Here is a 13,164-nt window from a genome sequence, read left to right as displayed (position 1 = left end):
GGTTGTAGCTTACGTTGCCACGTCACAGAGTGGCAGGGCTCATGAGAAGGTGTAGATCCAAATCTGCAACTTCTCATGAGCCCCACCAATCTGTGACAGCCCTGCTCTGTCTCCACCTTGGAATGATACTGAGATGAAAGCCAACTACTAGCAACCTAAAATTTCATAAAGATAGAATCAAATGGCAAGCCTTGTGTGGTTTGCATAGAATACAAGCAGGAAACTGTGTCAGCTGTTTCAGGGAGGGGAGGTGTTGGAGTTTTTTTGTTTTCTTGTTTGGGGGGGGAAGCCTTGTATTTTGCAAGCAGAGCATTTTCTACCCAGCTAGCCTTGAAAGCATGAGCACTGCCCAGAATTCCTCCTGATGATGTCAAGCCAAATTACATCAGAAACTGGGCCAAGAGAGGTGTAGAATGTAAAGATGTAAAAAAAAGAGCTGAGGGAGATGGTAAGATTCAGAGCATACTTCAGTGTAGCGGAGTTTTCAAGACCATGAGCAGAAAAGAGGAAGAAGGGGATATATGTCTGGCAGATAGCTCAGTCCACACCCTACTACACAAGAGTCATTTTGCAGAGGATGTCATCTTCAACTGTTACTGATATCAGCCTTAGCAGCTTGTCAAACAGGTTGCCAGTTATGGTAAGGCTGGTGACAAAACAATTTCTTCTACAGAAACCTCAATAGACTCAGCATGCTCCTCTATACAAACACAGTAGACAGATTACATCCCTCTCTTTTGGGCAATGACAATTATAAAGCTGTGTAAAAATTTTTACTATAGCTCACACCCTGTCCCTCTAGATTACCTCTGGCTGAAACAAAGCAAGCAGAATCAGCTATTACAATCTAGATTTACAAAATACTAAGAATAAGTATGAGAGAGGACCTGTACTCAAAGACAGCTACTTTCTAAAAGAGCACAAGCCATTCATCATTTGCTGCTGCAGTCTGCAGCCTGCCTCTGCATGGCTGGGTTGGGTAGGGCTACAGATAAATAGTCCCAATATGCCAGAATCATGCTCTTCAACAGGTACCTACCTAGGATCTAGATAGAATTGAGCCATGTTCCAGGCAGCTTTCCTTTCCCTGTATCAGCCTCATGAATGATGGTGGGAAAAAATGAGTAAGTCTAAGAATACCAAGCATTTAAGCAGCAGTTGATAAATAAAAATGCTGAAAAATGAGTTTGAGCAATCAAAATACATGCTGTATGATTGCTACTAGGATATTGTAAGTGGTTAATACCAGTTATAAATAATAATGTATTTAACTGAAACTACTAAGTCTATCCAACCCCTCCTTCTCCTCCTCAGATGGAGGACCCATGGTACAGTCAGTTTAAGAGGTTATTCCTCAATCACCTTCAGAGGAGGACATCACCTATACCCTGTTCTCCTCTCTACCCCTCTCCATATATGTCCTGAACATAACATCAGCCTCTGGGGTTGTTTCTTCATGAATTTTCATTTCTCCCTGTTTCACGTGCTCCCTCAGTTCCAAGAGCTTTCAGCTTAAAAAAAAAAATACATAAATCCTTTCCTGACAAGCTGGATATTTTCTCCTGGGAAGTGTCCATGGTCCATCTGAGATATTAACAGTCCCCCACACAGCCTCACCTCTCTTTCCCTCCATTGGCTTTCCCTCCTTCGAGTCCTCACAGTGGCCCTTTATGCTAAAATCACACTGATCCAAAAATGGGAGTTGAGGGAGCCACTCTGAAATAGGCTAAAAAAAACTCTACTGTGGTTTGGTCCCTAAAAGCAAAGGACATGTGTTTTAAGCATTTGTGTCTCCGCTAAATAATTTCTGCAGTTCCACATTTAAATTTCCTTTCTAAGTGCTGGAGTCTGTCCTCTCAGAAGTTCAGTAAAATTGGGGTAATCAAGGAGGTGATCAGTTTTCTGAGGGTGCTGTGACCTAGAGGCAGGTCTGATTACATCATTTGTTTTGGGATGAGGCTGAGGAGCTTTATAAAAAGGAGACATAAAAGGAGGGAGAGAGACAAGGAAAAGAAGGGCATTAAGTCACTAGCAGAAACTCTTTATATGTGCTTTCTGCAGTTTACCAGATATTTACAAGGGAGTCTTTTCAGAGTACAGAGAAATCTGTGAACTGCTGGAATATTATAAGTCTTTCCTTGAGATGTCAGCCAAGAGCTTCAATAGAGTCATACTCGCTATGGTGCTTATTTTCTTCCTGAAGATACAACTCTCAGTACCAGCGCCGTTGAATGGTAAAGTCTTTTGGCTTTCTATTTTATCGTCACTCTTAACTTTAGGCAGCTAAAGTATACAGAAAGTTAAGGCTTTAAAAAATATTATTTCAGTAGCATGCTGTAACTTGTATATTGTTGCATTCTGCAGTTTGGAGCTAGTGTCCTTATTTTATATCAGAATACCTATTCTGAGAAATTAAAGAAAAAATAAATCTGTCTTCTGATTTAGTTTGTATTACAGACTTATTGCATGCTCATTATGCCTTGCCTTGTTATCTTTTTGTTTCTTATAAAATGAAGTGGAGACTGGCCTTTCCCTGAGTTAGTGGAAGCATGGTATCTTTCCCTCTGCCCCATTTATTTTTAAACCAGACAAAAAGAATGCAATCCCTGTGAAGTGCCCCATTTCTCACATACTAGACCTCATTGTCTTATATTTAAACAGACCAGGAGGTCAGCACTCCTCGCTCTCTTTTTAGGAGTTAATTTTCATCCATTCAAGCTGATTATAATCCCCCTAGTGTAATTATAGGATATGAGGGAGAATCATAATATAGGGCTGTGTGAGAGGACTTACTCAGCACATATATTCATGAAAGGAAAATCCTGAAGACTCAAATGTAATCCAGAGCAGTCAGGATTTTATGGAGCTCTGCCAGGACAAGCATTTTGCCAGGTTTTCAGCATGAGCTACTCAGGGGGTGGAATTTCAAACTTTTCAGGTCAGCTTGTTATTTCAGGTATATTTCCTCTGAAAAAATGCTATATTCTTTAGCACAATCTCCCACTTGAAGGGCATAGGTTTCTGGAGCTTGGTGCTTTCCAGCATGATGCCTCTGGCAATAGAGAAGGCTTGGAAGTGAAAGGATGCGTTGAAAAGATGTCTGATGATTTAACCTGAAGGGAAATCTGAAGAACTCCTAGTTTAGCATTAGACACCCAGTACCAACAAATGGAAAGAGCTACAACATCTGCCTGTTTTTGATATACTCCCAAATCAGAGACACAATTAAGATACAGATTATCACAACTAAAACCTTTCCCAGCTCCCACATGTCACTCAAAACTTATTTGTTCCCTGGATACGGATCAGAGAAACACAGATGCATAGGCTCTAGGATCCTCCTCTGCCATGCATGGGCATGTAACTGTGTTATTATTCATCAGCACTCATCCCAGCACAAACAAAGCAGCAGGAGAACCCCCACAGGTATGGAGCTGTTTATAGTTAGTACCCTTCTAGATGTGAATCAGTCTTCTGTCCAAATCTGGGAGACTGTGTGACACTGCCTCATTCTAATTTTATTATCAACCTTGCTCACTCTCTGAGGATGGCAGCAAATTCCTTTTGCAGCTCTGACATCTTCATTCAGACAAAATCAAAGATTCTGCCCTCTGGGATCTGTTCATCTCCTGATCTAAGTTAGATGAAGTAAGTGCAAAATGTTCCTTAGCCCTACCGATACTAGTTGCTATTATTGTGCTCATCAGTAAAGGCAAAATTGTAATGAATTACATATCAAAGACACTCATAGGCTGAGGAAAATTCCATTTGGTGAAAGATTTGAAGCTTTTATTTATTTTGTTTTATTTTGCACAAAAGCCCAAAATATTGAATATCTTTGAAATGTATTGTTTAAGGTTGTTCCAGATTGTAATGTATATATATGGAGAGAAAGAGTTTTGACATTTTATACACATTTTAATGTGAAATAGGAGCAGGAGTGGAGACTAGCTGTTTTAGTTAAACTGACATTTATTCAAACCCTGCTCAGATGAGGATGTGGGGATTTCTAAAATGTGTTGTCAGTTGGTTACTATCTTTATGTAAGTGGTACCTACAGAACGTGCTGACCACAGGACACAAGCACCCCCAAAACCCTTGGTAAGAGGCAATCCCCTGCAGACATAAGGGGGGAAGAGAATGAGGTTTCTCATGCTGTAATCTAAGACAGGGAACAAATTGTCCTCCACAAGGAACCTGGGGACTTCAGCCAGGATGATTACACAGACCTCGTTTTGAAAATTCCAGCATAAAAGAGCAAGCCCAATGGTCTGACAAACTGGAACCACAGAGCTCAGTGCTTCCAGCACACATTGGTACAAAAGAGCTATGAGGCAGCTTTGCACAGCCCAACAAATTAATCCCAAACGTTTCACATCATGTTCTTTGGTGAAGAGCTGTCTGTGAGTACACTGCAGAGTACAACAAATGCAGCCAAGACTCACATACTGAGCAGATGTGCATCTAAGAATAAATATTTCCTGCCTGCATGTGCACACACACACACAAGCACACTGAGTGTTTGCAAAACTCATAACTCAGAACTGTTTACTAAGCAGAAGTAAAGTTACATTTTCAGTGAGTAAGGATCTGCATTGCCTGATAACCACAATTGTTCAGGTCTGTCAGGACAAGCTCCTATAATTACATAGCAAGCTGAATGACAGTAAGGTTTCAGGACAAAAAATATAATAAAATTTAAAAGAGCATTTAAATAAGTGAAATTTTCACATCTCAAAAGGCATGCAAAAACACTATTCCAAGTTCAGCTCCTTAAGCAGTGGATGAGTAGTGATCATTGATCATTTTAGTACTCACTGGAAACCCCAGGATCTCCTGAGTTATGTTGTTTCATTTATCACATCCCCTTTTTTCAAAGTCCATCTATTTCCTGTATGTTTCAGTTGGCAAATCCCAGATCAGCTGCGCAGAAAGGACTGTCCATGATATCTCAGTGCAGCACCTGGCAAAGCCCTCATGTCTTTCAAACTTCTCAGCTAGGCTTGGGGGTTTGATGATAACTACACATCACTTAGGTTCCTTACTTACCTAACCAGAAAAAAGAAACAGGGATGCCTACATATATTCTGTGGCTATTCAAAAAAGAAAAGTGACAAGAGTTTGGGTCCAGGATTTACATGACTACAAGAGAGTTAAACCCTATGGGTAGGATCACAGGTATTATTCTAGTCGTAATTTCAGTGAGTTGGGTTCATAACCCTTGAAAACTTTTATATTTTGCTCAATATCTGAGACTAGAAAGACATATAAAAGTAGTGCATATTTCAGTACATGGGTTTAAGTGGCAATTTCTTTCTTTAATTTACAGAGTAACCCCAATTTCAAATATTCACACTAATATTTTGTTTGTCTTTTAAACAGGGTCAAAATGGTCTTATATTGGTAAGTACTAACTAATTTGTGCATGCTAAGTCATGGGTATGTTCCCTATTTTAAGGAGAAAGTGCCAAATTTATTCTGGTGAGAATCTAGTAGTTTTGCTATCTTTACCCAGGTTTGAATCTGCCTTATCCATCCATCAGGCTTAGTATTTGGGTGATTGAGAGTCAGTTACTGGGTTCTGCATTGCCTTGCTGAATGACAGCAATCTCAGCAGGCTAAGACAGGCCAGGCAACTGCAGAGGTTGCCCAGAGCCCTCTGTTTCCCCATCTGCCACAGAGCAGCAGCATGTTTCAGCCTAGCTCTGCAAAGAGTGTACCTCTCCCTGCCCTCAAGTGAATAAAGTAGAATAAATAATATTCGGGAAAGCAGTGCTGTTTTGTACACTAGTCCTTTAAGTCAGATGCTAAACCTGAAGGATCTGATGGCTGCTCAGGAAGAATTTCCTAGAGATCTAAGAGAACAAATCCTCTGACCAGTATTTCCCCATTCAGTGCTGTGTTTTATACACCACATACCCACAGAGAAGCTTTTGGTGCTGTCCAAAGACAACCCCAAGATTTAACTTGCTGTTTCCAACTACTCCCTTTGGCTGTGCTCCAGTTTACCTGACTCACTTCACATAAGCAAAACAAAAATTGTCAGTTGCACGTCTACAGGTATTGATCTAATCACTAGTACACGTACATAGATTTCACATTCCCATTTAGCAAAAAGGCTTAGCATACTTTGAATAACAAATGCCTGGGTTTTCCACCTTGCCATCAGCAAGCAAGGGAAACTAACCCTGCCAGTTAGTAGGGAAAGCAACAGTTCTTTTACTACCAGCAAAGTAGTTCTGCCCTTCTTCCCAGGGTAACGCAGGTTTAAATTAGCTACTTCTCCCTTTCTGGGAATTTTGGTACCAGTATATTTTTCAAAGTATGTTATTCTCAGTGCCCAAATTCATGAGTTCCTGCTAAGTACTTCCACATTGCAGATTGATTTCTCACATGTACTGCAGGATAGAGAGATGGTTCACAAAAGAGATTCTTATTTTTTTCCTTCAACTACTGCTTTTTAAATCTATCTAAAAAAACATATAACAACAACTTCAAAAAATCAAAACAGCAATTTAAATGTACAGAATTCTTCTTGTCATATATATGGAAAAAAGCAAAGGTAGAACATTGCTCTGCACAGAGAAAAACAGACTGCAGTCAAAGCCAGAAAGAAGCCTCTTCTTCATACTCTTCCACTGACCTTGTTTCTTTATGGCAGCCTTCACCTTCTACTATTTACCTTTATCCTTGCAACACTTTGCAATGCCTCCCCCTAAAATTAAGTCAACAGGAACAGAAAGGAAGTCAAGCCATTACAGTCAGTGCAGGCTGATCTCAAGATGAGGGTAAAGGTACAAGGTAAAGGGCAGAGGAGAAATTCTGGTGCCAATTTCTGGAATTAGAGAGCTGAGCTTCAATTCTTTGGATTCTGGCTTTCTCCCTTAATGTTAGCAGAGTGGAATGAAATCAAAGAACCATAATCACTCCTTAGGAGTGCACAAGCAGCTAGAAGGGAGGAAACTAGTTTTACAGTGAAGTTTTAAAGAACAGTACCAGCAGAATTACTAATGTGCATTAGCATGGGAGCAGACAACCTCATGCTACAACACAGACACAAGAACTGTTGTTAACAGACAGTAGGCTAATTAAACTTACAAACTCTTTGGTTTTATTGTTGTCAAATATTTTATCTTAAATTCATTGTGGTGCTGAGAACCTGTGCTAAGATGCATCCTTTTCCCTTCAGAAATGCCAGTGTTTGTGAATGCAGTAGAACATTCACAGATTTTCTCATATTGCACTTCAATGGAGGACTAGCAGAGACAGCTACAGCCGTTGGCAATCCCTTTACCTCACAAGCTTCCCTCTAGACACGCATGTGGAAGATCTACACATACTGGCTATGTACAGAATGGTATGACTGAGCTCTGCCTGTGCTGTGCGTGAAATGGAAACCATGTGGTCACGTTACTGTGGCACAGAGCCCAGACTCTCAGCCTTCACTACTAACTCAGCCCTGGGCCAACTGTAGCTGTACAGCTTCCAGCTGGCAGAAAACAGGGGCAGAGTGCTTTGCATGGCTGCAAAATACTAAAGACATTCCTTGTGTTACTGACCCAATGCATTTTACTACTTAATTCACTGCAGATTATGAGAACTTGGATCTCCCATGAGAAGCTTGAGCAACATGAGCATTAACTGATCATCAGAGCAAAAACCCTGCTGGTAACACTGGTGTCTCATAGACCCATTTTCTTCATTTTTCTGGTCAGCTAAAGCGCAAATCCCACAAGCACTGTTGTCCCTAAAGGACCATCTGTCCTGTATCACTTACCAGTGCTAGGGCTGTGGAGCTGGCTAAAGGCTTAGGCATGCAGAAAGGTAGCAGTTGTCAAAGGGTATGATAAAATGGATGCCTGCAGTGTGGGTACTGAGGGTATTTCACCCAGCTCACTGTGCAGCTGGGCACCATGTCTATCCAGAGACTACTACTTTATTTACAGGCATCTTTTATAAAATAGCCATGAGGACATAAACAGGCTCAGGTTTATTTACAGTGTGGTAAGGGAATGTGGCCCTGGAAATTTATGTAAAAGGAGGCAGTGCACAAGCTGGATTTGAACAACCTGAGCGTGCAAGTACCCTACAGCAGGGAGCATTCATAGCTGCACCAGGAGCAGTGGGAGCAGGAGGGGTCCTACTTCCACCTATACTGACAGCTCCGTACTTTAATTTGCTCACTCCAACAGCTGCATACTAGCATTGGTTGGATTGGACAGGCTCATGGCACAGTCACCACTCTGCTGGCACAGTGCTGACAGGATCCTCAGGGCAGCAAACATCATCTGAGATGCCTGGGTCTTCCCCTTGGTCATAACTATTGTCACAAAAGTTTGAAATTGAATATTAAGATATGTTTGCAATGCTTCTTATGTTAGTACCTTATGAAACTTGTAGTACAGGCCAATCTTAGCACATCCACATACTATTCTTTATTCAGTATTGATCAGAACCTCTGTGAACACAGAGTGATTTCCACTGAATTTTTCTATATTTTCTAAATACGCTGGCACAGAACAAGGAAAACATACTTCACAATCAAACGTTCATTTTCAACAGAGCTAGCTGAGAAATGTCTTCCAGCTGTGGGGTTTATCTACCATGGAAATCACGATTTCATATATGCAAAACCAAGCTACAGTGAGCTCAGCTCTTTAAGACAGGAGTTTTGAAGCACAAAAATTAGAAAGACCATGTGACAAAAAGGCAGAATTTCTAAAAAAAAAAAAAGGTTTTGTACCAAAAAAGTTTTGTTTTGTTTTTAATTGAGCAGAAGTGTGAAACAAGCAAAAACTGCTGAAGCTTAGAGCCTGTAGGTAGATTTGCAGAATTATGTCAAGGAAAGGATAACAGCTAGTAAAGATGAAGGTACATAAAGACTGCAGTAACTACAGCATTTTACAGGAAAGACTGTTTCCCTTCTGAACTGCTAATGTTGGTGTGGAAATTCCCATACACTGCTGCCAACTGTTACAGGCATTAGATTCATCCAAACATAGTACAGAAACTGCAGTTGGTACTTCATTACATGGTTCCCATTGGCTGGGACTAGGGTTCTATGTTATGCATAAATTAAAAATAAATTTAAAATTATTAATTTAATTAGCAAGTCTCCAAAACTATGTTTTGTATTATATTAAAGTCTTCTTGGATACCCACTGCCTTATCAATGCATAGAAAACCCAAGCCTTTTAAAATCACTGGAGTCTGATTACAACAAAGGCTTCTCAGTTTTTTTCTGACATTTCTGTAGTTTCAGTTTTCTGGAAAGCATTAGATTTGAGTGCCACGTCAAGTTTCAACCTCAAGAAACTATAATTTCACAGTATGTTCTGATATATACTCTACTGGGAAATAACCTTGAGTACGTATATTCCATAGTATAGAATCTATGCTCATCTTGATGGATCAGTGATCTCCCAAAACATCTAGAAGACAGTATCCAGTTTTCTATAGTGTCAGCACAACATTTATTAGCTTTTAAAATGATTTGCAAATAACTTTAAGATAGTATCACACAGATCAAAGAGGAAAGAAATTAAAGTGATTGGCAGTGGAGTCAAAGATGTAAGTTACAGCAACATCAAAGCCTATTTATACTGAAAAGTACTGACTGAGTCTGAGTATCCACACTGCAAACAACGTCATGTGCTAACATATGCCTTGATTAAAGAGCTTTAAGGAGGAAGTAAGTTGTCCTTTGAACTCTAGAACTTTAAATTCACCTCCACTATCAATATCCTTGGAAACATCTCTTTTACGTAAAAAAAAAAAAAGGGGGGGGGGGGGCGGGAATGGACCCTCTGTTATCCTGACTGTTGATTTTCCTTCAGTGAAGATCTGAACTTCCTTTACCACTGATGACCTGATCTAACATTAGATTCTGACATCCACATTTCAGGGAAGATGTTAACATATTGGAGAGACTTCAAAAAAGTAACAAATATTCCAGGTTTGGAAAATAAGCCTTCTAACAAAATAAATAAATAAATAAATAATCAAGGAACTACTTAGTTTAAGAGAAGAGAGAACCTATGTCCTCTATGTTATAAGTACTTCCATGATGAACACAAGTATACTAACAGAAGGCTCTTCAATTTCAAAAAGAAGTCAAAGCTAGAGAAACACACAGTGACAAGCAAGCTGCCAGGGAGAGTTAATGCCCATTGGGCATTAATGAATTATCTTTACCTGCAATGTTTGAAGAAAGACCGTCCTTTTCTTCCTGAAAGAAAGTAGTACTTCCTCATTAAAGTCGTAATTAATCCAAGGAGATCCAATAGCCTGTCTTACACAGGTCAGGCTGGGTGATCCCAAAAGATCTTCCTGCCTTAGAAAGAATTGCAATGAATCTTCAGTATCAAGGAGAAACACAAGTTGTGAGTACATTTTCTGGAATTTAAATATAAACAGACCCAGCTTACAGCTTGTGAACAGCTGCTAGCTATTAATAAGCAATTAAATAAAAGGTACAACTAAAAATCTCTTGATATTATCAATTCCTTGTAGAGATTGCCTAGGGCAAAAGGCTGTGATGAAAGAAGTTTTGCAAGAGTTTGAACAAGTTATTACAGGTCAAATTACCGTAACACTTTCCATTTTTGCAAGTTAGCTTCTTACTGTGGGTTATGCAGTATTGCTAGAAAGAGCCTGGCAGTTTGTATGATAAGGAAAAGTTCATAGAAGTCTGGTTTTCTGTGTATTGGAAAGTATGGAAACTTCCCTCTGCCAACATGAAGTCACTTTCAGAAATTCCCTTCAGAAAACAGGAATTGTCACATAAGCATGCATATGCCTGTAACTTTTATAGGGAAAAGTCATTCATGTCAGTAAATAATCTTAATGCTGTCATAGATACAAATTCTACTTGTCATTCTTCTGGACTTTGAAGGGAGACAATACCAGCATTAGAGGGTCGGAGGCACCATGGCTGGCTGTGATGGTGCTGCCTGTAGGTTTAACCTGGTGAGCTACCACACTTGCAGCTCTCCAGTGGAGCAGAGTGTTACATAAAATGGCAGCTGAGGATGTCAAAAATCAAGATTAAAGTGTCTCTACATAAGACTTTTACTAGTACTTCCTCTGCCAGCAAATGCATCTTGCTATGGTTATTTGTCCCTTTCCTATCAAGTGTCATACTGGAAACATGAAACTGAAAAAAGTTAAAGAAAAAAAGAGTCTTCAAAATTCAGCAAAGGCTCCTTTTCTAAATGTTGGATCAGAGCTGAATCAGGAGGGGTGAGGGGGATTAAGAACTGGATAGCTAAGGCTTGACAAACATGTCTCTTTGTTAACTTACACAGGTCCTGATGGAGAGAAGGCCTGGCCGAAGAAATATCCATTCTGTGGGGGAGTATTTCAATCACCAATAGATTTTCACAGAGAGATTCTTCAGTATGATTCTAATCTCTCACCTTTAGAATTCATAGGCTATAATGTGCCCTCCACTGACCAATTTACACTGACCAATAATGGTCATTCAGGTAAGGAATCTCAATGACAATCAGCAATTATGAAGGAAAGAGTTGCTGGAGTTTGCAATTTTTCATTTCATGGATAAACTACTTTGATTATCAGTTGAAATTAAGCTGTAATTATGAAACCTTCACATCAGCATACACAAATCTATAAAACAGGGTAGGGAAACCTGTAAATGTACTAAGTACAAATGGATTTGCTACAAGCAGAATCAAAAAAATGTGTTTTTTTTTTTAACAAACTCTAGGCATGTCAAAATTAATTTCAAGCTTTTGAAAGGTTTACTTCGTACTTTGGTTGAAGTGCTCCAAAACAGACTTTGTGATTCTATTAGAAAGAGAGAAATTGATATAATATGGGTGCAACAGGTCTTTGATATTCTAATCAAAGCAGCTTAGTTGAGTTACTTGAAAAAAAGCACAATTCCATTCCTCTGACTTGAGGCAGAAACTTCCTTTAGTGTAGGATAAGACAAATAGATTAAAAGACTGAAAAATAATCAGAAAAAGCTTACAAACATGCCCTGTACCACAGTATTAAAAGTGTCTGTATAGGAGGTAAAAGCAGAGAAGAGACATTTTCATGAAGGTCTGCAATATCTACCATATCAACGCAGCATTTCATGTCATGTAAATATGAACAGGTATAATCTAAGGGCCTTCTTTATATCCTCCTCTATTGCGTAAGTATCAAAAGAACCTGTGTTAAAAAAAATGGCCTCTGCCTCAGCTCTTCTCTAGCATGCTTTATTAAAAGATGCTTGAAATGCACGCTTCTCTTTTTCCTCATTCTTTCAGTGTGGTAAACCTGCTCTGTACGTCATCATATGCCTATTCTTCAGTTAAGGACCAATCCCTTAGGACACAGGTCACGTTTCCCCCCTGAATAGTTTCTCCATCTAGAAACCAAGCAGCTTGTTTTAGACTAGGAATGGATGATACACACTTTCCTTGCAAACCTTCTTTTTTAAAGAAGCTTTCTCGGCCCTGAATGAAAGATTGTACTATCACAGTTGAATGTATTAGGCCAATCTAAATAATCAATAGAAAACGTTATCATTTTGTATTTTAACAGTGCCAGAGAGCAGGTAGATACAAGAGAGCAGGTACAGACAAAAGAGCAACACTGGCAGCATGTCCCTCACGTAATAGTCACACAGTAAAATGCAAGTTCCTAGTACAGCCTATGCCACCAAGATTTTCAGAACTAGGCCTGAAAATAAGTATCACTGCCCAATAAAAGTCAAGACAAAAATAAAAATAATAATAATAATAAAAAAATTTAAAACCCAACAACTCAGTAAACTCATCTTCCTAAAACAGGAATTGATTCTAAGCTAAGTGCTCTCCTAGAAGGCAGGGGACATGTGACCTACTCTCTCTAGAAACTTCACTCAGATAGAAACCTTAATTGCTGTGAGTAATGAAAAATTAGTTCTTTGTTAGAGCGTTCATTACACCATCTGCTGTTACCTTGTCTTCTGGCTAGCAAAGAAATCAGTAGGATACTTAGTGTTGTCATTTCTACACAAAACTAATCTGTTTCACTGCCAGCCAATCCAGATACAATTACCTACTTCAGCTAGACTGAAAACGGCAGACCTCAAGAAAAGATGTGTAGCTAGCACAAAAATATATAGGTTTGCAACTGCTCCTTCATTAAGGTTTTGAGCTTTGTTTTCCA

The 13,164-nt window shown here is 39.4% G+C and overlaps 2 protein-coding genes across 2 annotated transcripts in view; one reads left to right on the top strand and one right to left on the bottom strand.

Moving 5' to 3' along the window:
• USP3 (ubiquitin specific peptidase 3) overlaps positions 1–13,164 on the bottom strand; it is an 82,716-nt gene that overhangs the window by 60,746 nt on the left and 8,806 nt on the right. The window lies entirely within an intron of this gene.
• CA12 (carbonic anhydrase 12) overlaps positions 1,881–13,164 on the top strand; it is a 25,886-nt gene continuing 14,602 nt past the window's right edge. The window contains exons 1-3 of the mRNA XM_035335845.1: positions 1,881–2,234; positions 5,383–5,403; positions 11,307–11,486. Of these exons, the coding sequence (XP_035191736.1) occupies positions 2,144–2,234; positions 5,383–5,403; positions 11,307–11,486 (292 nt within the window). The 5' untranslated portion in view covers positions 1,881–2,143. The remainder of the gene's footprint in view (positions 2,235–5,382; positions 5,404–11,306; positions 11,487–13,164) is intronic.

Source organism: Oxyura jamaicensis, chromosome 10 (genome assembly GCF_011077185.1).
Source record: "Oxyura jamaicensis isolate SHBP4307 breed ruddy duck chromosome 10, BPBGC_Ojam_1.0, whole genome shotgun sequence".
In the NCBI taxonomy this organism is placed as follows: Eukaryota; Metazoa; Chordata; class Aves; order Anseriformes; family Anatidae; genus Oxyura; species Oxyura jamaicensis.
Note: the sequence above shows the minus strand (reverse complement) of the source record. Positions and strands in the feature narration are given on the sequence as shown.